Source organism: Ochotona princeps, chromosome 2, assembly GCF_030435755.1.
Source record: "Ochotona princeps isolate mOchPri1 chromosome 2, mOchPri1.hap1, whole genome shotgun sequence".
In the NCBI taxonomy this organism is placed as follows: Eukaryota; Metazoa; Chordata; class Mammalia; order Lagomorpha; family Ochotonidae; genus Ochotona; species Ochotona princeps.
The window spans coordinates 42,523,013-42,548,460 of NC_080833.1; the positions used below are offsets into that span (position 1 = coordinate 42,523,013).

General features: G+C 51.3%; 1 protein-coding gene across 15 annotated transcripts in view; it reads right to left on the bottom strand.

The window, feature by feature from the left end:
- LRP8 (LDL receptor related protein 8) overlaps positions 1-25,448 on the bottom strand; it is a 68,324-nt gene that overhangs the window by 4,582 nt on the left and 38,294 nt on the right. The window contains exons 5-19 of one of the 15 annotated variants that reach the window (XM_058655400.1): positions 24,578-24,958; positions 23,678-23,800; positions 20,998-21,036; positions 19,873-19,992; positions 19,665-19,790; positions 18,259-18,433; positions 16,361-16,588; positions 15,615-15,733; positions 15,229-15,368; positions 12,917-13,058; positions 12,404-12,556; positions 11,249-11,473; positions 9,284-9,352; positions 2,107-2,279; positions 1,070-1,246 (exon numbers count right to left, since the gene is read on the bottom strand). In XM_058655400.1, coding sequence (XP_058511383.1) covers positions 1,070-1,246; positions 2,107-2,279; positions 9,284-9,352; positions 11,249-11,473; positions 12,404-12,556; positions 12,917-13,058; positions 15,229-15,368; positions 15,615-15,733; positions 16,361-16,588; positions 18,259-18,433; positions 19,665-19,790; positions 19,873-19,992; positions 20,998-21,036; positions 23,678-23,800; positions 24,578-24,958 — 2,390 coding nt within the window. Of the gene's footprint in view, positions 1-1,069; positions 1,247-2,106; positions 2,280-9,283; positions 9,353-11,248; positions 11,474-12,403; positions 12,557-12,916; positions 13,059-15,228; positions 15,369-15,614; positions 15,734-16,360; positions 16,589-18,258; positions 18,434-19,664; positions 19,791-19,872; positions 19,993-20,997; positions 21,037-22,824; positions 22,948-23,677; positions 23,804-24,577; positions 24,959-25,448 lie in introns of all 15 variants that reach the window. The other 14 variants (XM_036494547.2, XM_058655390.1, XM_058655418.1 and 11 more) reach the window with 14 other exon arrangements.

A 25,448-nucleotide genomic window follows, 5' to 3' on the forward strand; every position in this document is an offset into this window, starting at 1 on the left:
GTGGTTTTCCATGAATGTAATGGCCGTGCTCCCCTAGCATAGGTATGTGAGACTATGGTATTCTAATCCAGCCACCCTCCCACTGTTTCTGAGACAAATCTCTAGGCCAAAGACAGGTCCCAGTAGCGATAAGAGAACTGAGAGAGGGACAGAGGAAGGAACAGGTTGTTGAGAAATCAATTTCCAGAGCTTCAAGGCTATTTACTCCATGATAGAATGGAAGCAACATTGACTTCTGTGTACATACAGACTGGAGTTTGAATCCTGGTTCTGCCACTTCTTGGCTATGACCTTGAGCAAGCTATTCAATTCCTATGAGTCTCAGTTTCCTCATGTACAAAGTGGGGCTAGAAATACCAGCTTTATAAGGCTACTGTGAAGATAAAATGAGTAAATGTAGCAAATCACCGAGATCAGTGTCTGACACATAGTAGGCGGTCACTAAATAGCAGTGTCCTCACTCTACTATTGTTTGCAGCTGGTAGGAGCTCATTTCCTTCTTTAGAAACAATGCTACTTTACATGTGCAAAGTGCTTTGTAAATCACAAAGCGATCTCACAAGTACTATATTTCTTTGGACTTTAGAAACCCAAGACGGACAATAAAACAGAGGTCATTAAGACAAATAAAAACGAGCAGAAAGAAGTGACTAATATCATAGGGCTGTGACACATGGTAGGGCTGGCAGTTATCTTACTTCAAATTCAGTCTCCACTGTGCCCCCTTGATTAAAATTGGCTAAGCAGCTGTTTACTTGGATCAGCCAAATTTAAAACAGTGCAGGCCCTCGGCTAATGCTCCTCACTTGCTCGATTCATTTTCCATGTCCACCCTTCAGGAACAATTTGCTTCAACAACGATTCTACATGCCCTGCCCCGTACTCAGTCAGTTTCTTAACACATGCCATTTCCTGAGTCTGTGACTAACCCATGATTCCTCTTTTCCCCAACACCCAGCTTATAATTTGCAGCCTTCTAAAACCACAAAACTTTCTGGGATTGGCTGCACCTGCGTGAGTCCATGCCCTCACTCACCAGCCCCTCAGACTTGGAGTGGCACTGCCCTACCTTGCACTTGACGACAGGCAGCTCGGAAAGAGGGTTCTTCGGGTGTTGGTGCAGCTGTGACCTTGGTTCCCCCGGCAAGACAAAAAGCTCCTTGAGGGCAGGGGCTGAGTCTTCCAGTTCTCTGGTCTCCCCAAGACAGGGCTCTGCCCACAGTGGGCGATCAAAGCTGCTGATTGCCTGACAGGGGGATGGACTGGATGACCTCTGTGGTCACACTCAGCCCCCTGGCTCTGCTATGCAACAATGATGCCCTGTTCCAGCCACTGCATGGCCCTTGCTCCCCCAACAAGTCATGATCTTTGGTGCCTCTAAGTATTTGCCCAAGCCTCTGGAGTGCTATTTCCCTTTCTTGGTCTGGAAAACTGCTATTAATCTTTCAAAGACCTGTTCTGTTACTTTCTCTGATTTCCTTGACTGATTCCCCAGGCAGAATTAACAATTCCCTTGCTGATGTTTGCTTAGCATTTGGTCAACAAATATTTCATGGAAACTAGCTATGCTGTGCTAGGCACCAGGAAAACAGGTTATTCCACCCTCAAAGATCTCCATCTAATTAATGGGAAGACCACTAGGAAAATGTAAGTGAATGATGATGTGTCAGGTGCTGTGATGGAGAGGCCTAGGGGGCTATGGGTCAAAGTCAGGGAGGGTTTCCTAGGGTAGAGGACTCTGGAGCTTCCACCATGGCACTTGGTGCACAGTGTGCAACTGTGCATGAGTGTCTGAGAGGCCCCAGCAGGTGCTTGGGAGCAGGTACCTTCCTTATTTGTTTTAAACACCTGATACCTAATGAGATGCTTGGCATGCATTCAAGTTAAAGACATTTGGCCAGGAAGAGCTGTTAGGTCTAAGATGGTCCTAATACCTGTTCTACCCCAACAACTTTCCCTAGCACATATCTGTTTCTCAAAATCTAGCGCATGGTAGATTCTTGATAAATGAGGGGAGGACGGGAAAAAGGGGAGAAGGAAGGCAAATGGAAGGGCAGGCAAATGGAAGGCAGGGCAGATGTGAATTTTCCCACAAGGACTACTTACTGCCGGGTAGACATGGCCAATCTGAGCAGTCCTCCCTATGTGGAGTTCATCATCGTCTTCCTCTTCTGTTGTTTTCCGGTACACGGGGTTGTCGAAGTTCATACTTTTGGTATTCTTCCGCTTCCAGTTTCTCCAGATCAGGTAGCCACTCATGCACAGCAGGGCCAAGACCACTGTGGAAGGGACATGCTCACTGCAGCTCCTGCAGGCTTCAGCCCACTGCCCAGGCACTGGGGTGGGTCTATCTTGTCCCCTCTTCGCTGGAGTCCCCCCCTCAAGTTCTGTATCTGTATGTTCTTTTCTGGTGCTCAGAAGTCCTCCTCCCATTTCTCCTTTCCTTCAATAACTAAGCATCTGTCGAGATGCAGGTCACATGTGAGGTCTTCCCCAACTGCTCCGGGCCGTCCCCGCTCTCTCATGTGTATCTACCCCCAGACCACAGTGTCTTATTCAACATAGCTGCAGCCCAACCCAGACTGAGCTCTTTGAGGGCAGGAACTATCTTACTTATATCTTTAGGCCCAGTGCCTGGCATGTATTGAACCAATGAGTAGATTTCTTGGCCAACCTCTACCCTAGCTGCTACTTTGCTGGATCCCTGAGAAAACCATTTTCTCCCAGAGTTGGAGGACACAGCACTCTGTTTTAAAATGAGTGTTCCACCAGAAGAGGTGCATCTCTATAAGGGGACACACTGGGACAGTGCAGGACCTGAAGACAGGAATACAGTTGTCCCTTACTACTTGCAAGGTATTTGTTCCTGCATTCATCCTTCACACCCCCCCCCCCCAGGAGGGGCCCAAATCCACGGATAACTCACAATAAAATGGCACAATATTTACATATGATCTATGCATATCCACCCAGATATGAAATCAACTCTAGATTGCTTATAACACCCAATGCAATGCAAGTGTTATACAAATAGTTGTTAAACTGTATTGTATGAAGAATAATGCTAGGAAAAAGAAATCTGTACACCTTCAGAATAGATGCAGTCCCCATGTATCCTCACAGATTCCCAATCCACAGTGAGTTAGTTGAACCAAGCACTTGGTGGACACTGCAGAGTGGACAGCTGACCATGTATTAAACAGGAGAAAGTGTTCTCCAGAAGAGCTGGGTGGAGGGGCAAGCCCTTAAAGGGAGTAAGCAGTCATGCCATGTGCTTAAGTGAAGGCTCAAGGAACACCACTGCAGGGGGGAGATTTCTGTTCTAGTAAGATTCAGATTTCTGTTCTAGTAAGATTCCACTAGACAGGAATAAGGCAAGGATGCCTGTTGTCACTGCAGGTATTTCTTATCCTGGAGATCTGGCTATGCAGTAAGACCAGACTAAAACATTGAACAGTAGAAATATGAAAAGGAAAAAAACAAACTATTACTATCAATGGCTTTTTTTATGTTTGCACGGGTCCTACTTGCTCTGCTCCCAATCAAGCCTTCTACTGAGCTTGGGAAGGCAGTAGAACATAGGCCAAGTACTTGGGCCCTTGCCACCCATGTGGGAGATCAAGATGGATTTCTTGGCTCCTGACTTTGGCCTGCCCAGACCTGGCTGCTGAGTGAAAGAGGCAATGGAAAATATCTCTCTCTTCCCCTCTCTCTGTGTCTTCCTTTCAAATAAATAAATAAATCTTTAAAAAGAATATAAAATCAATGTTTTCTTTTTATTGTTTAAAGATTTATTAAAAAGAGTGACAGAAAAAGGGAAGAAGGGGAGGAGGGAGAGAGATTTTTCCATTTCTTGATTCACTAATAGCCCAAACAGCCAGATCTGGGCATGGATGAGCCAGCCAGGAGCTAGGAACTCCACCCTGATCTTACACATGCATGGCAGGGCACCAAGTAACTTTTTTTAAAAGAAAAAAAATTATTTATGTTTATTGGAAAGGCAGTTGGGACAACGCACCAGCCCCTTACCAAGTAACTTCCGCTGCCTTTCCAGGCTCATTAGCAAGAAGCTGAATCCAAAGCAAAACAGCTGGGACTTGAAACTAGCACAATGATCACAAGTGGCACTTTGCCAGTTGCACCACAACACCAGCCCTAACAGCTTTCTTTCTAATCAAAAATAATCAATTAGAACATTTAATGGAGTAAGAACACATGCACAATAGCCCAACCAAAAACTATAAAATACCTAGGAAAACATAACAAGGAAGAGTGTGTAAATCCTATATGAATTCAATTCTACTGAACAACATACATGCCATGTTGCTAGATGGGATGCTTCAATGTTGACAAAATGTAAATCCTTCCCACATACATTTATATATGCAAAGCAATTTCAGTAGAAAGTACATCATAATTCTTATAGATTTGGCAAGATTATTTTCAAGAGTCACAGTAAAATAGAGCTAAGAAGACGTTGTGAACATAACATACCATCAAGTTGTGCTACTGATAGGTAGGAATGGACAATGGGTGAAGAAGAGACATCTAGAAGCAGACCAAAATATGTATGGGCAAATAGTTTATAATAATAGAAATGACAATTCAAGGCAAGGACAAGGATGGTCTACTTCATAATGGTTTCAAGTAAACTAGACAAGTATGTGGGAAAGAAATCTGCCAAATCCCCACCTCATACTATACTCTAAAATAAATCACCATTTGGACTAAGATCTAAACCCTGAAATCAGCTTAACATGGAAGAAAACAGCAGGAGATAATTCAGATTGATACAGGCAAGATACAAACCCCAGAAACCATAAAACCAAAAGTTGACAAAGCTGACATTGAAAATTTATAAATGTATGCATGGGTAAAGACATCCTAAACAAATTTGAAAACCAAATGTCAGGCTAAGACAAACTGGCAAATGTTATAAAGGATTACTATGCATTACATGTAAATATTTCTACAAATAAAAATAAGATAATAGCAAATAAGAAAAGAGTGAAAAGCTAATCTATAAAGGATGAAATGTAAATAAAGGCTTATAAGCTTATGAAGGACACTGTGCCCCAGGGGGAAGTAGTTCTCATTTGTCATCCCCTAGATTAGCATAGATTAGATAAGTGTGTGGATTCTATCAGGAGGAGTTCTACCAGCAAACAGAACATACAGGCCTCTTGCTAGCACAGGGGAAGGAAGTTGTACATGTACTCACTCCGCTCAAAATAAGCTTAGGGTTATAGTCTCACCATTGCCTCCTCTGGTGAAGGCCTTTAAGGCCAATTCAAGTGGCATCTTCTCCAGAGGCATCACTTTGCTCTGGATTACCTTATCCACAAGTGTATCTGTGCTGGTCTGTCTCCACTACAGCACGACACAGCATGGGCTGACATCTACCTTGTCTGATTATTTATGGTGACACATGATGAACACTGCAAGCCAGTAAATCTTTCACCTTTTTCTTCTCTGCATGCCTGGCACATGGCACAGTGGCTCATACACAGAGGAGTTTTAAAAAGTTCACTTACGGCTTCAGCACCATTCCAAGCATTCCCAGGACCAAAGGACAAAGTCCTTGTTTGTGAGGTCCTCAGGGGCCCGGATGGGAGATAAACTGATGAAGGGACAATTGCAATACACTGCCAGGGAATGACACTGGGGTGACAGGATACACAGGGCACCGTGTGAAAACATTGGGTGGGAGAGAGAATGACCTGTGTCATTCTCTCATCCTGTGTCAACTCCAGGTTACTTGTGATAACATATAAATAGTTGCTATATTGTATTGTTTAGGAAATAACCACAAGACAAAGTCTGTGCACATTTAGTATAAAAATTGCAACTTTTGAGAGGCGAGCCGAGGGCTGCGGGAGAGGACGTCTAGCTCGGATCCCGAACCCAGTCCGCCATGTGCCCATGGCTCATGGCGGGCTGGGCCCGGACATGCCTGGGTGCGAGGCCTGCTTCCTTCTGGGGTGAGTACGCCGAGGGGGGAGGCCTCCGTGACTGGGCATGTCCGGGACCCACCCATCACCCTCATTGGGCGGTGGGTGAACGGGATTGGGGAGGGGCGCAACCTTGGGCCTGCGGGATTTAACCTCCGGCTGCCAGAGGCGAGCCGAGGGCTGCGGGAGAGGACGTCTAGCTCGGATCCCGAACCCAGTCCGCCATGTGCCCATGGCTCATGGCGGGCTGGGCCCGGGCTGGCCGCCCGGCCGGGGAGCTCTGGGGTATTGGACATCTGAATCGCTGCTGAGATAGCTCTAGAGTGACCCCACTGTTTCTGGGATCTGAGCCAATCCTAAAGATTCCCAATGCCAGTAACTCTTCCTTTGAAGAACTTCCAATCCCTTAATAATGCTGAGCTTTGAACACCTATCAAGTAAAAGATAAGCTCCGGCTTGTGTAGCAGGCTGGCACCTAATGGTCCTCGGAGCAACCACGTGCAGGTGCGTGATTTACGGCTAGGAACGGTCCCAATCTGGGATGCCACAGCTGGGATGAGGTTCCCACCAAGGGGTGTATGTGCTGGAATGGGGGCTGCGTTCTATCTAGGAAACAGTTGCAGCCACCCGAGGCACTAGTGTGGGCTGGGATTGGATGCACCAGGCCGGTTCAGATCCCAGCACCATCTGGTGTTGTGGAGAAACAGGGTAGATGTGGGACTGACTAGGCTAGGTCTCAATCCCCTTCTGAGCCATGTGTGAGCTGTATGTGGGTATGGACGAGCCATGGCTGGGCTGAAACATCCAACAACAAGAGTCAGAATGGGGTGAAAGCCAGCCAGGAAAAGCCACTGTTCCTGCTAGGACAGGAGGTGAACTGAGTAGGGTTGGCTCAAGAACCCCCTGGCAAGCGCAAAATCTGGCATTGGGAGGGGTTCTGATGGAGGAGCCTGGGCAACTCCTCTGGCAGGACACAGTCCCTGCAGGTAAGCGCGAGAAGCATGATTGGAAACAGCCCAGAATAGGCCATGGAAAGTTTCCCACTGGCATGCATTCGGCATGGGTCAGGAGCAGACCAGGCTGAATCAGTTCATGTCATCCTCTGGCAAATCCGATCACCAGAACAGAGTGTGGAATGGGCCGGGTTTGGTTGCGACAAAACCAGTACACATTATGGAACGCCAGGGCGTGGTTGCCTGTACTGGATATGAATGCAGCACCCATCCAGCACACGTGAGATCCAGGAAGGGAGGGGCAGAGCTGGCGGGGGGTTTAAGGGGCTGGTCCCCTCGCTGGACAACCACTCCCACTGGAGAGTGTTGGCTGGGATAGAGACAGACACGACTAAGCAAGGCTACAACACCTGTGCGCTGCATGTGGACTAGATCAGGGCCACAGCATCAGCTGGCAGAAGCTGGCACTGGGGACTAATTCTGTCGAGTCAAATCACAGGACCACCTAAAGAGTGCATAAACCGGGACAGAGAGACCTGGGAGGGAAAAAGTGGGTTCCCCCTTCTTGGGTCACTATTCCCGTGGGAGGGCATGAAAACTAGGACGGGGGCTGGGATGGCTAGATAGAGAGGTACTCAACAATATCTGTGAGGGCTGGATGGTTGAGTTGGTTAGATAAAACTAAGCTTCAATACCCATCGACAAGTACCAGAGCCAAATGGGATGGGGGACAGATTGGTCTTCTGCTACACATACTGGCAAACCAGGGTAGGGGGCGGTCTGGTGGGGGTTATTGTGGGTCGCCCCAACTAGGCTGCAGCTCCCACTGGTTGATGTAAGGGCCGAACCAGACTGGACTGCAACACCCATTGGTTCCAGTGCAACTCGGGACTGAAAACAGAACCAACACAGCAATTGCAACCACCAGCTGATTAGGGTGATGGACTGTGCCGGGCCCTGTGCTTGCTAGAACATACAAGCAACTAATCTGGGAATACCTCAAAGTATCTTTGGAGATCTCCCCACTTGAACTGCTGGACTCAGAATTCTAACCAAGAAAAGACAGAAGACAGAATAGGACAATCATTCATCTCAGCTACATGTTGGCAGCGAAATATGGGACAAATGGAGACTTCATGATGGACCATATCAATCAGTGGACCACCTCATCGAGCGAAACTGGCAGTGACTCATAACTGGAGAACTATTAACTCCACTTGAGCACATATCTCAGAGCATGCCCCACATCCGGGACTTGGGGTGGGCGGGAAACCGGGTGGGGCTTCTCCCTCAATATCCCCTTTTACCTCAGATACATGATGGAAACAATATGGACATAATAGCATTGCCCACCTCCCTATCCCCCTGAACCTTTTTTTTTTTCTCTTTCTTGTTTTTCCTTCAACTATAGTTAACTATGTAAAGATTGTCAACAACAATACAATAAAATGGATTATATAAAAAAAAAAAAAAAAATTGCAACTTTTCTGTCCAAAACTATTTCCCACTTGTAGTCAGTTGAACCCAGCATTGGGTGGAAATTGCAGGGGTGGGGGCTGATTGTATAGTAACAGATACTGGAGGCAATGCTCTCCAGCTGAGCTAGGCAGAGGGGCAAGCATTTTCTTAGGCTAGCAAGCTGTCACTCTGAGTGTTCTGTTACACAGGGTCTCACAATATGAAACTCTTAGTTCCAAACTCACCATCATCCTTCCATGCCATTTCCTGTTCCTGGCTTTGCGCTCACTGTCCTCACTATTTGGATTGCTCCTGATTCTTCACGTAGCCTTTGCTTTCCCCTCTTCCCCATGTCGGTTAAGTGCTTCCTTGGCACTGATACAGACTCAGCACATACAACGAATCCCAGGACTTGCCATGTCATATGAGCTTCCCCGTAAGACTGTAAACTTTGTAGAACAGTCATGTCTTATTTATTTTTCATCACCTTCCTTTCCCCTTTTACACATAATAGCTTAATAAACATGTGCTGAAAACCAAAGAAAGACAATACCATTTATTCAAAGCACAAGCAGCTCTACTTGTTAGCAAATACTTGGTTTCCTCCCATGTGCCAGCCACTATGAGGAACTGGGCAGCAGACAACAGCCCTGTTCCAGGGAGCACACAAAATTGGCCATTACTTTGTTGGGGTGCACGGTGCAAACAAGGGAATGGGGGCAAACATGGATAGTAAGCTGGGCCAGGTCCTGAAAGGCCAGGTTAAGAAAGCAAATTTAATCAGAAGTAACAGGAAAGTTGCCAGGGAAGAACTAGTCAACAGAGCGGATGAGTGTGCTAAGCGTTCTATCCTTCTAGTATTTTCCACTGGGTTCTGGAAAGGCCTCTCTTCTCTCCCCAGTGACGTGGGGTCATACTCACCTATGGGCACGATGATCCCAATGATAGCAGCAGTGACTGTTGACCCCATCTTGCCACCTTCATTCCCATCTGCAAAGCACAGAAATTTAATGCTCAAGATGAGGCTGAGCGGTCACTGGCCTCAAGTATGGGCCACCCAAGTGTTTCCCACCCTGAAATGATGGTCCTGGCTAATGCTCCACATTGCAGTCCTTCCAGATCCTACCTGAACTCCCATGAGCCCAGCCAGACAGGGGTCATCTCCAGTTTACAGACCTGAGTCTTACTGTTTAGGGACTCACTGACAAGAGCAGAGCTGGGACTTGTGCCCAGGACTCATGATCCAAGCCCTGAGTCCTTCTTACAGCACTCTCTGTGACTGAAGGCTGTAAGCTGTGCCCAATGGACTAAGCACTTGGGTCTTTACACTGCCGAATGGGTCAGCTGTCTTTTTCAGCCGGTGCCTACTGCACTGTGTCTGCTGCTTTCTCTGGTGTTCTGTCTGTCCATCTGCATAATTATTTTTTTTTCTGTAAGTGATTAAAATGGGACACAGTGTAGTAAAGTCAAGAGCATAGGTTTCTGGGTCAGACTTCTTGGATTCAAGGTGTCAGATCTGCTATTCACTACTTGGTGACCCTGAGCAAGTTACTATCTATTATAATTTGTCAACATGATACTTCTTGAAGATGCAGATAATGATGTTACCTACTTCCTGGGATATAGTAAGGCTTAAATACAATAATTCACAGAAAATGCTTTAGCTCAATGCTTGGCACAGCCTTCCTGGTTCAGAGAGCTGAGAATGGGGTGGGGGTTGGTTGTGAGGCTTAAAAAGACAATGTATATGAAAGCTCTAAGAGGGAATGTGTCTAATCAAAGTATGCTGGGCCATCCTCCTCACTCCTATAGGCACCTGCATTATAACATCCGTTTAGCACTAGGTAGCCCTCACGGGATTCCCCACCCCCACCCCCAGGAGCCTCATGCCAACCTTCTGAGCTGTGAAGAGGAGCTGTGGTCTGTATTTGCTCCCCGTGAGGACAGCCCTTGGTGATGGTCCACATCCCATCTTCTTAGTGTGTTCATTTCTCTAAGTTATTCCAAGGGAATCTGGCTATACCCAGCTTCCAAAGCTAACTGTGGGAATGCTGCTGCCCTCCTGACCAAGGCCATAGCCAACAGGGGCAGTGATGTAAGAGCTAGAACTTGAGCAGGCTTGTGAGGAGGGCCTGGAGTGAAGAGCTGGAATTCACACATGTTCTGCCTGCCTCTTTACATTTCAGGGTCTGACATTCAACTCTGGAAGTCCATGTCTACTGGCAGAACAAGCCCGGTTAGAAAGACACTACCGAGCCATCCATGTAACGGAAAAAATGTCCAAAGATTCTTTATCCTTTTAAACAAACTCCTCCTGGCAGATAACTCAATTAAAGAGGTGTTTGCTGGCTAATGAGATAGAACCTTTCCAGCATTGACAATTACTGCTCCTGATGACTTAGTAATTGTGGAACTTAATTCTTCTCATCCCCGGGTTTGGAAGGAACATGGACATGCCAGTTATGGCTACTGCTGTCTGCTGGGCCCTCAGATCTGAGTTTTCCAAACCTGGGGACACCTTCCTTCCCTTCTACCTACCTTCACCCCTACATGCCAGTAACCCGGGAAACACAGACACAACTTCCACCCAGGGTCAGCAGGGGCTGTGGACATGAGCACTTCTGGTCACACTGCTCCCTTCTCTATCCCCAGACAACCTTGCAAAGTAGGTAGGGGAAGGATTCTTACTTCTGCTGGCTCTCTGTATATCAGAGGAGTTAAACACTCCTAAGTTAAACACTCCTAAGTCACAAGCTGTTTCCTCTCCAGAGACAGGCACACACAAGTCTTCAGGCTTGGTTGGGGCATTTGGTCCCAATCCTCTCCACTACCCCATCTCTGGGACCCCTCCCATGTTAAGAAAGAATACAAAACTCATTCCCTTACAGTGCTGAGAGTGGTTGCTGGTTGCAGAACTAGGAATAGAAGGGCTGATGTTGGGAGTGCTGCTGACACCAACAGAGCTTGGGACCATGGTTGCCAGGGTTGCCATCTCTGTGCTGTGGTTCTGGTAGGTGGGGCTCTGGTCGGTGGTCCCAGGCGCTCTGGGAGTGGTGGCTGCTGTCCTTGTCGTAGTAGAGGCGAATGTCGTAGTTGAGGTAGATTGAGGTGCTGGAGAGGAATCACCACAAAGGTCACTGGGACCGAAAATTGTGTTGCTCTGGTGCTTAAGCTATTGCCTGCATTATACTCAGAAGCCCATCCACATGGCTTAGATGAAAGGTCATGACTGGGAAGCCTTCACTAATCCTGGAGGGGTCATGATCCCCGTTTATTTTTATTTGATTTATTTTTAAAGATTTTTTTAATTGGAAAGTGAAATACACAGAGAGGAAGAGAAACAGAGAGGAAGATCTTCCATCCACTGATTCACTCCCCAATGATCCCCTTTTAGATGAATCCTAAACACTTCACCTTGATAAGGTGACTCATTAAAACAATGCAGCAGAATTGGGTAGGCCGAAAGCACTGTGAAGGCCTGCAGGAAAGGGACATCATATAAACTCGGAATAACTTTACATGTATTGTTTACCCCATTGAGTTTAAATTCTTATTCCAGTTTTAACAGTTGAACCTGAAAATCATGAATGATGCAGCCTCTTTATGCTCTAACAGAAGGTTCTGGCCACACATCCAGACTGAGAAATGAACATGTGGCTGAAGCTCTAACTACCCTCTCTAGGCATGCAAACGAGGTTACATTCCAGGTAAGAGATGCAATAAACAATCATGTGCACAGGTCAGTGACGAGCTGTGGTGAGCAAGGATTCTCAGGCTTTTCAAGGAGCTCCAGAAACTCCTCAAAACAGAATTGAAAATGTTTTCTGTGTATTTTTCTTTTGGGTGAAGAGAAAGCTTTGGGAATATATATGTTCAAGGAAAGGAGAAAAGAGATGCTTCTAAATGCAAAGGCATGAAGCAGCGGAGGAGGTTGAATAAAACCAGGGCTCCCTGTACCACCCTGCGGCCACGGGACGATCTCTGCAGGGCAGCATTTGGCACTGCTCTGCTAGGGCCCCCCTTCCTGGGGAGCACTCTTACCTCGGTAGCACCTCTTCATGTCTGGGCCCAGCCACATGGTGTCAGGACAGGCGCACGTGTACTTAGGGGAATGGCTGGAGATTTGGGGAGCCGGAAGGCACAGGTACTCACAGCCCCCATTGGGCTGGGCACTCAGCTCACAGACATCTGCAACTAAGGGCAAACAGAGCAACAGGTGGGTCACCAATGGATGTAGCTGTTGGGATGATGGTAACTCAAGACGGGAGTGGCTAGGTTGAAGTCCCAGCTCCACTTCCAATTTTAGCATCTTGAGAGGCAGGACCTGGACAACTCAAGTGTCTGGGTCCCTGCTGCCCATGTGGGAGACTCAGTTTGAGTTCCAGGCTCTTGGCTGCACCCTGGCCCAGCCCTGGCAGTTGTGGACATTTTGGGAGTGAACAGCAGATGGTCTATGACTTGCTGCACTTCAAATGAATAAATAAAAGTAAAAGGGCAATAAATAAATAAATAAAAGGGCAGGGAACTTGGTACCAGGGGCTGGGGAAGACTCACCCCTTGGCTGCTTCAGCTCATGGAAGATGACAATGTCATGTGGGTTATTGAGGTCCTCGGCCAGGGTGGAGACTTCCAGGCTACTGAGTCGACTGGCACTGAAAATGGCTTCATTCTCCAAGTCTGTCCAGAATACCCTGTCCTGTGAGGTACAGATGCAGAGGATGGGGGTCTAGAATCTACACCCATGACCTCCATCTGACGGCCCAGCCCAAACCACATCACAAGAACTGCCCTGCCATCTCCCTGAGCTACCCTGCTAACAGACTCACAGTGAACTCTGCCTCTGTTCTGTCAAGGGACTCTGGCCTGGGTCCCTGCCATCTCAGAAGATTATTTGGCCTCACAAGTGACTTGGCATCACTGGTGCCAAGCTGGACCTGTTGGGTTTCAAGAACTCTTACTACCCCTGGATCCCAGGACTAAGATAAGCTTGGTGGGATTGTGTGAACCACTGAGGGCTATGCCCTGTAGGGCCTCATGAGGCCTCTGGAGGTGCGCACGCATGCACACGCACACACACACACACACTCTCTCTCTCCCTTTCTCTCTCTCTCTCTCTCTCACACACACACAAACAGCAGTCCCCAGTTAGTGCACACAAGCCCAGACCTGTATCTTACAGGCACAATCATGCCTCGTCATTCACAGATCTAGACACAGAAAGGCATACATATTGATCTCACAGGAGCCAGCACACATGCTTTTTAGTGTATTTACAGATGCACATGCAGGCCCACACATCCCACATGCCATCTGTATACTCTAGCACATGCATGTGTTCAAACACGCCTGTCTTTTTTTTTATTAATTATTTTGCATTATGTGACAGTTTCATAGGCTCTGGGAATCCCTCCACCCCTCTCCACGCCCCTCCCCCCTGGTGGATTCCTCCACCTTGATGCAGTATTACAGTTCAAATTCAATCAAGATTCTTTCCTTGCAAACGTATACCAAGCATAGAGTCCAGCTACTTATTGTCCAGATGGGTTGAACAGTTTCTTGGGGAGACCATTTCTGGTCCGAAGTTAGAGCTGGTAGAATATCATCCCAGTCAATTAAGAGTCCCAATATAACATCAACAGCAATTTGCAACATTATGGAATTGACATGGTTTTGAGTACCCAGTATGTTAAAAAAAAAAAAAAAGCAAGTTCTTAACCACAACCTATGATTAACTCATTGACATTTCAATTTTAGTTTATATACAGGACCGGCTGCTATATACCTTAAAATGGCTATAAGGTACCATTCAGCTGTCTCGTGTCTATTTCATTTTAGTATTTAGCCATTTGTTGTGTTGAAGTATAATTTTGCTGATCTTGGCAGATTTTAGGATAATCTAGACTGGCTTGTAACTCTAACAAGACATTTGTCGACAATTAAGGAAACACGCCTGTCTTTTGAAGCAAGGGCTGTACTGTGAGGAATGCCAAGTGATGCTGTCCAAACCATACCCCAGTGACCGCCTCATGGCACAGGTCCCTGCCTTCCCTCCCCTGGGCAGCAGACTTCGCCTCGGGGAGGAGGAGGTGTGTGAGACTGTGCTTGCTTCTGGCTTCTTCATGCGTCAGGGCAGATGGTTGCTGGGGTTCACGTCTTGACTCACCACCACCCTCCGCCCCGCCTTGCTGGTGCTTCCTGATGCTGACTGAGCTCTGTGACCTCAGGGTCTGGCAATGATCAGCCAGACTGTCGCAATGAGGCGAGTGGTCAGCACAGCAGTTAGTATCATAGTGTTGGAGCTCAAGTTCTAACTCTGCTCCCGATTCCAACTTCCTGCTAAAGCACACCCTGGGATGTAGCAGGTGATGGCTCCAGTACTCGAGTCCCTGCTGCCCATATGGGAAGGAGTGTCCAGCTCCCAACTTCAGCCAGACCCAACCCCAGCTGTTTCAGGCATCTGGGGAGTAGGTGAACCTCTCAGCCTCTGCCTCTAATTAAAAAAAAAAAAAAAAAAATATATATATATATATATATATATATATATGAATCAAATAACATCTTTTCAGTTCATTTCCTACAGAGAATGGTCTGAGTTTTCCTTTTTCCCTCCCCCTTCTGGATATGCGGTACAAGGCTGGGTGCTGAGAAAGGAAACAGCCCCTCCCTGCAGGAGGGGTCTTAGGAAGACAGCACAGGAAAGACCCCCTTGGCAGACAGTGAGCTGCAACCACCTCTGTATGCAGGCAGCTCAGAAACTGCAGACAGATAAGCTTCTGGAAAAGTATCAGGGAGTCAGCCTATCTGAACAAACCTTTCCTGGGCATCAGCTTCCTGCCGAGGCCAGGCCTGCTTTTATGGGGGCTCACCTCAAACACAGCTATCCCGAAAGGATGGCTCAGGAAGTTGCTGGAAGAAATCAGCATCTTTCTGTTGCCTCCGCTGAAGTCAATGCTAGACAGCTGGTGCAGCTTGGAGTCTACCCAGTACAAGCGCCGGTTCAGCAAATCTTGAGAAGGAAGAAGGGGAAGGGGGAGGAGGAGCAGGCCATGGAACCTGGGACTAGACCTCCACTGTTTCAGGGCCCCCCTTCCTGCCCCCATTTCCAGGCCTCAGAATGAAGCCAGCCCAGGAAACAATCACCAGGGAACAAAGGTACCACAAGGGGATGCAGAAACAAGACCTATGGAGCTACAGACAGGGGTGAGAACCAGGTACTAGAAAAGGCTTCCAATCTGGGGATGGCAGGGCTCACCCAGGGTGATTCCATTGGGCCATTCGATATTGTCCGACACCAGCGTTTGCCGGTCCACACCATTGAGCCCAGACTTCTCGATCTTGGCCTGGAACCCCCAGTCAGACCAATACATGTACCTAAAAGAAAGAAGAGCCCAACCTGGTTTCTTGTTTGGGACTTGGCTGGAGTGGTCTGAGTCACTGGAACCCAATCATCTCCCAAAAAGTTGAGCATTAAGTATAGTAGGACCGGGAAGACTCTGAGATCCCATGGGGCCATTCTGTCTTTGCCAGCAGGCACTTTAGTTGGGGAAGGCTGTATTCCCCGAGTCTACTCAGCCTCGGTGCAACAAGCTATGAGGCCATCTCTCCCACAGTGGCAGCTTGAAGTAGAGCCCTAGAGTGTAAGCTGAGAAGAGCCCTTGTAAGCCCACCCTTTCCTGACTTACAGAGCAGAAGGAGGAGTCACTGTCTTGCCTTAGGAGCCTGAACTGGACAATATCTAGATCCTGCTCTGCTCTGAGATGCTCCTATCCTGCAGTAGGAGTGAGCTGCAGCATCTGGGGGAAACTTGGTGACCAATAACCCAAGACCCCTTGGGTGGGAGTTAAGAGGAAGAGGGGTGCACATGGACTGGCTTCTTCATGGCTTGTGCCTGATTAGCCCAGAGCCTTCTAGGCCCCTCAAGATAGCTCTTGAGTCAGATGTATAGGGACTGAGTGCTCATGGTGGGAGAAAGGGGAAGCTTGGCATGGGTATACTCACCCTTGCAGGGGGTCAACAGCGATGGCCCGGGGTTCATTAAGGTCACGGCTGAAGAGAGTGCACCGGCGGCCACCATCGAGTGTGGCCACTGAGATGGTCTTATTGCCCGAGTCAGTCCAGTACATGTGCTTGTGGACCCAGTCCACTGCCAGGCCCTCTGGAGAGTGCAGCTGCTCATCAATGAGGACCTCCTGCTCTGCTGGGTCGCTGGCCTTGTCCATGTAGGCACTTGGGAGAAACCAGAGCTGGCCATGGGCAGATGGTCTACCCAGGGGCCCGGCTGGAGCAGCCCAGGCACCCTTCCCACATCTCCTTCTCCAGCTTTAACAGTGGGAGAATGAGAATGTGGCCAGTTCTCATTCAACATATTCCACCAGGGTTGGGATATGGGCTTAGATCAGCCCCATTCTGTGGTCTGGGGGAGGTCAGTTTAGGGGGAATAAGGGGAGGGGCACCGATTTGCAGGCAGAAATAACAGGATGTGATTCTAGACAGCAACAAAGGCCTGTGGTAGTTGAAAAGGTAGATTCAGCCCCATCCCGGAGAGTGAAGGAAGACTTTGGGGTGGAGTCCCAGGGCCCTGGCTCACGAGCAGCCAGAGGACAGAATGCACCCAGGCACAGGGACCAGCCAGTATGAGCACCCAGAGAAGAGCATGCTGTTCTCTTGGAGAAAGCTGGGAATATGGGCTGTGAGAACAGAAGTGTGTGCAGGTAGGGGCCGCAGGCTGCCAGAGGGGTGACAGACAGGGTCACAGGCATGGTTAGAGGCATGTGTGGTCATTGTGGCACCTAGGAGTAGGCTGGTTGGAAGGGGCAGCGAGTTAAGGCAAGAAATTGTCAGGAGGCTGTCACAGTGTCCAGGCGAGAGAGGAGGAATCTGAGGTGAGGTTGGGGCAGAGGCTGAGAACACAGTGGACATGCCAGGGGAGCAATGGTCAGATCTAATGTCTCCCAAGGGTTTCTCCTCCACACTCTCTCTCCCTGGGTGATTAGCTCCTCGGTGCCCACTGTCATGCCTAACTGCCTCTCCAATCCCAACCACTCTCAACAGTTCTGGACTACACAGCCAGCCAGTTCCCTTCGACTTGCCAGACACTGGGAGCCCAACATATTCCCAGATGGCTCACTTCCACTCCCCATCCCTTGGCCTAACAGACAGACCACCAAACCCTGCTCCTCCTCAGTGCCTCTCACCTCAAACAACAGCTCAAGCTTGAAACTCAAAACTTCTCACCTCAAAACTGCTCAAGCCAGAAACCTCAAATTTCTCAAATGAGCCTGTGTCGGGTATCTCCCATGTCCCATCTCTGGGCTCTGAGCTTCTCCAGCCTCCTGTCCAGTCTGTCACCAGACCCTGCCTCTCTGTCACAACTGCTCTAGCCCTGCCCTTGGGTGTGTAGGTGCAGGTGTCTGTATGTTGGGGAGGGAGGAGCTGGTCATCCGGGGCAGCACACATCATCCTTCCTTCCATTCACTCATCTGTCCCATCGTTCTTTCGGCTGTGCCTCAGCGTCTACCCTGGGCCTGCGGAGGGCATCTCAGGACAAAGAAAGGACATGACTGCCCCAGGGGGCCTGGCCTTGCAGGGTGGCACACAGGCAGACCAGAGACATTTTGAGAAAGACCACCAAGAGCCTTGAGCTCAGAAGGACCCTCCTCCCAGGGCAAAAGGCCTGACTTACTTTCTTGTGTCTTACACTTCCTCCTTAGGCCAGTAGGGGTCAGACAAAGCCCAGGTGGGTGGTGCTCAATGCCACTTTTCCAACAGAACCCTCAACCCTGGTGGCTCCACTTCCACTGTGACCTGCACTAATTCCCAAGCCTCTCCCAGGCCCCCAAGAAACCCTAGTGCCAGAGGCCACCCCTCAAGGTCTGGCTCCGGGGTCATGCACTCACCTGTAGATCTTGCGATAGGAGAGGTCGCACCAGTAAATGCGGTTGGTAGCCACTTCCACGTCCAGCGCCACCACGTTCTTGAGCATGGGGATGAGGCGGGAGTGCTCCCGCTTCACCAGGTCTATCTTGCGCACCTCATGCCGGTTGGTGAAGATCAGAAATGGGTTCCTGCCAGCTGCCATGTGGGCAAGGATGAAGGAATGAGTACAAAAGGCCCAAGATGCAAAGTACCATTCATACAATCTTCATTCTTCTTATGAGATACAGACTCCCCAAACTCTCCCATAACTCCCCATTTCCCTGTTAGGTTTGCATTGATGGTGCTGTGTGACCCCGAGTTCCCTGTCCAGCTGTGTTGCCCACTCCTCTAACACACTGGATTCCAGCGGCTGGACTACTTGGCATTACATGGCCAAGCAGGGATTTGCTGCCTCAGGGCCCTTGCACCCGGAACATATCTCTTTCCTGCTGTGATCACCTTCACTGTGCTGCCACTCTCAGAAAAAGGGCTCCCTGGACAGGCAGCATCTTACAGTATACACGTCAGGACAGAGGCGGAGGGGAAGACCCTCACAGAGGCTGTGTGTGTGTACACGCGCAGGGGGCTGCAGTAGCAGGCATGGCAAGAAATGAAGCTACAGGCAGTGAGGGATTATTGCCAATTGAGCCAATGTGCTAGCCCCGAAGACCCTTCTGGTATATGGACCTCAGAAAGATTTTTTGCACCAAAATAAACTCATCTTTTAATCCCATTTACACTGAACTTTAAAAAAAAAGACCCTTGTGGTACGAGCATTGTGGTGCAGTGGATAAATCTTCCATTTGCAATGCCAGCTTCCTATATGGATGCCAGTTTGTATCCCAGCTATTCTACTTTCAATCCAGCAGCCCTGCTGACGGCCTAGGAAAAGTAGTGGAAGATGTCCCAAGTGCTTAGGCCCTTACCACCCACATGGGAGATTCAGATGAAGCTCCTAGCTCTTGGCTGCGGCTCAACCAAGCTTTACCCACTGTGGTCATGTAGAGAACGACACAGCAGATGGAAAATCTCTCTCTCTCCACCTGTCTCAGTAACTGACTTTAAAATAAACACATGCTTTTTAAAATGTAAAAACACCTGCATATGTGGGACTTTGTGTAAGCATGGTCAGCAGCACAGTGTCTCCACTGCACAAATATAATCTGTGTCATGTCTCACATACATCATATGTGGGATAACACCAGGTTGCACATTACATGCAATAGGCCACTTTATGTGTTCTGTATTGTTTGGGTGGTATGATTGAGTGTATAAGGCTGCATACTAAGTGTTGTGGGTTCTGTGTTATTATATTAGATGCACTTGGAGTTCCAAGCTCCCGCCCTCTGCACTGTGCACCACTTCCTGGACCCTCCGAAGCACTCACCAGCAGCCTTGCAGTTCCTGGTCTCTGGGTCCATCTCATAGCCAGGGTGACACTCGCACTTGAAGTAGCCCTTATAATTGATGCAGATCTGGCTGCAGGCATCTGGGTCCTCACACTCATCAATGTCTGTGGGGAAGAGCCAAGTAGGGGGTCAGAACTGGCCATGCGATCCATCTCAGCTTTTGGGGAGGCGGGGAGGAGCTCTCACCACCACACGTCTTCTGGTCCAGGAGCCGGAAGCCCGCGGGACAGGAACACTCAAAGCCGATCTTGAGGTCAGTGCAGATATGAGAACAACCACCATTGTTGTGCAGACACTCGTTGAGGCCTGCAGAGGGACGCAGGTTCCTGAGGGTCCTACCAGGGGATGGGAGGAGGCGGGGCCAGCACAGGGGGCGGGGCTTGTAGCAGAAGCAGAGAATCCAGCGGGAATCCCAGAGATGGGAGGACTCGGAGAGGAGGCCTCCCGGAACCCCAGCCTCAGGAACTGGGTGTCTGGGCGGGAGGAGGTTCGGAGAGGGCAAGCCCGTGTTCAAGGTCAGTCAGGGTCCAAGTGGCACCAGAGCTCTAGTCTTCGGCCTGCCAGGCCACCGAGGCTGGAGACAGCCTGGTCTTCCCTGCTGGCCAATGGTCATTCCTTTCACAAACCCGTTTCCTAAGCTCTTTCCTTCCTTGTGGCCTCTGAGGTAAGGGGCTTGTGTGTGTGCCATCAAACCGTCAGGTGGGCCTGGGAACCCCTTCTGGAATGTGCCTGGCTTCCTAGCTGGGCAGTTTCTCCTGGGAACCACACTGTCCTGGGGCAGCTCCCAGCCCTGCTATGTGGGCCTGGCAGGGGATGGGGAACACAGATGCACCTCGAAACCTGCGGGCGCTCTGGTCTCTGACACTTCTCTAGACAGGGTCCAGGCTAGTCTGCCACCCGAGGAGTCTGAACACACAGGATGCCCCCTAACACTATCCCATTGTGAACTGATAAGGGAATGAGTTCTTTTTCCCAGCTTCCCTCCTTCCTTCCACCTCTCATCCCTGTCCCTCCACCTTGTCCTAAGCCTGGTTCTGGCTACCCCTCCTCTGCTCCCTTACCACCTTCTAGCCAGGGAGTCCAGGGCCAAGGCTCACCGAGTCCTCACCGCATCCTGAGCTTCAGAACCACAGAAAGTCAATCCCGCAAGCCGGGGGAGGGTGCCACACTCCTACCCGCCGCATGCAAGCACCACCACCTGGCCCCACCCCATCCCGCCAAGCTGAGCTGAGCTGCCCGCCCCAGGCCATGCACAGCCGAGGGGTGCCCCCACCTCCAGCCTGAGCCAAGCTTAGGGAAAATCCCCTTTACCCCTGGGCCTCCTTCTGTTTCCCCGGAATGTTGGTGGAACTGAAAGAACAAAACCACAGCAAGCCTGTGACCGGGGGGCCTGGGAGTGACTCAGCCAGGCCCAGCACCCGGAGTGGTATGTGTGGGGCACCACCTCCAGGAACGTTCCTGTCACTCCAGGCCCGCCCTGACCTCTCCTGGACCCCAGAACACCCCGTCCACGTGTGTGCTCGCATTTCCTTCAGGCACCTGCTTCCATCCTCCCCTCTGGCAGGGGGCAGCATCTCAGCGGTTGTGTCTGCTGAGGACTGGATGAAAGGGGCATATATCAGGAAGCCCTGTAAGGGGCCAGGGGAGAGCTCTGAGTGATTCTGAAGGTACAGAGTCCTCCAGGGCTGAGGTGGGTGGCAAGAAGAAAAAGGACAGCAGGTGTGGACCTGCTGCCTGTCTACGCTCGCCTGGGAGGCCTGAAGCGGCTCTGGTTCTTCCTCATGCCATCCAGCCCAGAGGGGACTCTGCTTCTCTGAGATCCATGAGGAAGGGGGCTTAGCGTGGTCCTGAGAGGCCTGAGTGGCATGGATGAAAGGCGCTGTGTCACTTAGCCCAGCACGTGCACACACCCGCATGCACACATCCCTGGGGATGTGCAGAGGCACAGACATGTCCCGCAGACCTGAGGACACACACACACACACACACACACACACACACACACACACGGGGAAGGGGGACAGCGGCTCCCCGAGCTTAGGCAGAGCAGGAGACACGGGCACTGGCTCTCACCAACAGACATAGCAGGCACACACACAGACAACACGTGCATACTTCAACACATACTTCTCTTTGGTGTATCATGCAAAACAAGAGAGTTTAGTAGGTTAGTAGTCTCTAGTGAGCTCCAAGTCTGGGAGTGTGGGGGTGCTAGGCCTGGCCATTCCTGCTTCCCCAGGCCTTCTCTGGGACTTCCCTACTTGGTGGTGGGGCCCACTGGCAGGGAGAGGGCTGGCACAGAGGCTGGGTTGTCTTTCTCCCGATAGCTCAGCTGGCAGCCAAGTGACCCCTATTTGGCGACCCTGGCCTTTGGAACGAGCTTTTATTCTATCTTCACAAAGGAAGGGAAGATGCTCTTCCTGGGGAGTTCAGAGACTGGAGTTCCTGGGAGAGCCCAGGACTGGGATTGGTGGGAAGCTGATGGTCAGAAAGGAAGACGGCAGGTGGAAGGGCACTGCCCTTCCAGGGGTTTTAGTCCAAATCTCCCTCGACCCCTGACCTGCTGTGGTTCACACTGGATCTTCCTGGTCCCCAGCCCACTTCAGTCTGGGCAATCTGTGCTTGCCAGCCTGGAAGCCATGCACCCTGGCAGCCTCTGGCAATAGCAGCCTCATTGCTGCTTGCTCTTGTGCAGCCCAGCTTGGCCGGGCTGAGGAAAGCGCCACCTGCTGCTTGCTGCTGGGGCTGCATCACTTGTTCCACGCAGGCCCCGCCTGGGCAGCCACCATGGCCTGCTGCTGCCTTGGTGGTTTCCTGCACTGGATCCCTACTAGATCAGTGAGACAGGAAGCCTGAGGAAGGGAGGCAATAGAGAACACACACTCAGAGGCCTGAAAGTGGAAGGAATGAGGAAAGGCCAAGTTTGTGAGAGGAAGCATCTCTGTTCTGAGCATATACACTGGGAAGGAAGCTGGGAGCTGTGTAGAGGTACAGAACGAGAGACCCCAGGGCCAGAGAGCCCCATCTCAGGCCACAGGACAGCACTGAGTCCAGAGAGAGGGATGGCACACCAGAGCCTCAAGGCCGAGGCCAGGAGGGGCAGGGCGGGAGCGCTGGTGGCCAGGACAGGTACCGTACCACACTCTTTCAGAAGCTCATCCGACCAGTCCCGGCAGTCCCTCTGAGCATCACACACTTTCCTGCTGTCCACGCACTCGCCACTCTTACACTGAAATCTGCGGGGACCCTCACAAGCTGACTCTGTTGGGCCAGAGAAGAGAGTGGACAGTACCTGTGAGATGGTGGGGCAGGAGGGCTGGCCCGGGGCTATGGGGAGGCAAGCAAAGTCCAGTCCCAGCCCCCACGGGTCTCATGATAACGGCACCCAGGATCTGCAAAGGCTGAGCTCCCCGGGCCAACACCCTAGAAATGCTCAGGAGGTCCCGTGGCACCCAGCCAGCAAGGCCCAGGAGCGTGCATCTTATCTGACAGTGTTGGCCCTGGGTGGATCCGTGCAGAGGCCAAAGGGGACCTCTGCCCCATGAGCCCAGAAAGAGGTGGTCACCTCACTGTTCCACCTGTTGTCTGTTCCCCTGGATGACTTCTGGGTTAGGAGCCCTGCCTGCTGGGCACAGGAGATAATCAGGTCCTCTGAAAATCCAGGGGGCCTCGTGGGAGCAGGGTACAGCCGCTGCCATCGGGGGACCCGGGAGAGAAGCATTCGCCGGTTTGGAGGGAGTCAGAGGACTTAAGTGGTGGGACTGGGCTGGATTTCCCACAGTAACCTTTCATGTCCCAGGCCTCCTCCCCCTTGCACAGAGTCCTTAAAAATCCAGTCCCAGCATGGCCAGGATCCCATGGGAAGGGAGCCAGAATCAAGTGAAGAGGATGAGTGGTGCTCTGTGGGAACTGCCTCTCTGGGCCCATGGAGAGGCCAGGCAAGTATGGCAAATCGGTCCTGGGGAAGTCGCGGTCCCTCGGCGTCACGCACCCTGCAGGCAGCCAGCTTCGTCACTCCCATCTGGGCAGTCCTGTTTTCGATCGCAGCGCTTGATGGCAGGGATGCAAGAACCATGCCCACACTGGAACTCGTCTCCACGGCAGGTCCCCAGTGCTGCTGGGAGCGGGCAAAGGGATGGGGTCAGTGGGTCAGGCACAATGACTGTCCCCTGACCCGCCCTGCCCATGCTACATCGACATCTGGCAAGAACAGGACCAGTGGCTGAGCCGAGCAGTCCTCACAGGACCCCTGGCCGAGGCACCTGCAGTGTGTACAGGAGGGGAGACTGAAGCTCAGAGATGGGGAAGGGTCTTCCCAGGGTCTCACAGCACTCTGGCTGGCAGGACAAAACCGGGTCTCCTGCTCCCTCATCTACCACCACTGCCCAGGGCCAGTCCCTCAGAACAGATCGTGAGTCTCGGTGTTCATTACTTAATGACATCACCCACTTGCAAACCTGACCTGAGCCAGGTGCTGTGCCAGGGGGATGGGGTGGAGGGGAGGCGGAGCCCAGGGACCACTAAGAGCCTGTAAGACAGTCCAGTGGAGGGAACCAGCCTGGCTGGGATGGTCAGTGCCATCTAGGCCAGGCCTTGAAGGACGAGCCACCCTGGTAGGTGGGGAGGAGTTCTGGGCAGTTCAAGGTCTCGTGCAGAAGAACCCCGTGGTGACAGCCTGAAATGAGGGTCAGGGAGCGTATGCGTGAGGATGCTGGGCTTCTGGAGTTAGACCTGACTCTGCCCCGGTAGCCACCAGCCCGCTAACAGGCCACCCCTCCCTCCTGGTCCTCCTCCACACTGACCAGGACAGGGGTCGGGGCAGGAATCTACTCAGGCGAGGGCAGGAAGAGGAGCATGACGAGCAGAGTGGCCGGGCCATGGGGGGGCTTACGGCAGTCGGCCTCGTCTGACTTGTCCTTGCAGTCGTGGTCGCCGTCGCAGCGCCAGCCCAGGTGCACGCACTCGCCGCTGCGGCAGGCGAACTGGGAGGGGGTGGCGCAAGCAGCGGGCGCGGCTGTGGCCCCTGGACTGGCGCGGCCACACCTGTCGGCAGCCTCGTCCGAGCCGTCCTCGCAGTCCAGCTGGCGGTCACAGACCCAGCGCTCCGGGATGCAGGTGCCGCCGCTGCCGCAGCGGAACTCCCAGGGCCCGCAGGCCGGGTCGGCGCAACCACGCTCGTCGCTGCCGTCCCCGCAGTCATCATCACCATCGCACACGAACACGGCGGCCAGGCACGAGCGGTTGCCGCACGGGAACTCGTGCGGAGCGCACACTGCGCAGGACAGAGAGCCGGTCGGCCCGCCGGACCCCAGCCCGTGGGTCCTGCGCCGGGTGGGCGCCGGGCGAAGCACAGGAAAGGGGGCCTCCCTTCCCTTACCCCGCGCCGGGGACCTTGGGCGGCTTCGCCTGGCCTCCCCGCGCCTGCTAGGGTAAACTGCCCCCGGGACAGGGCTGCGGAGCACGGTCTCGGAGGACAGACCGGATCCCTCCACACGGGGGCGCACGGAGCCTGCGCTTCCTTCCGTGTGGCGCGCTGTCAATTGTCATTGTTTTTGAAAATGTTTTTTAAACAAAGTGATGTCCTTTGCGTCTATGCTGGCAACTCATATCAGGTGTTTCTGACAGCTCTACCACGTTTCTGACAGAAGTGGTCTCCCCCGCTCCGCCCTCGTTCTGGCTTTGGGGATGGTGAGGTACTGGCTGGGGGCTGTATGGGGAGCTCACACTCCTTCTAAGATGATGCTGATGGACAGGACACATCC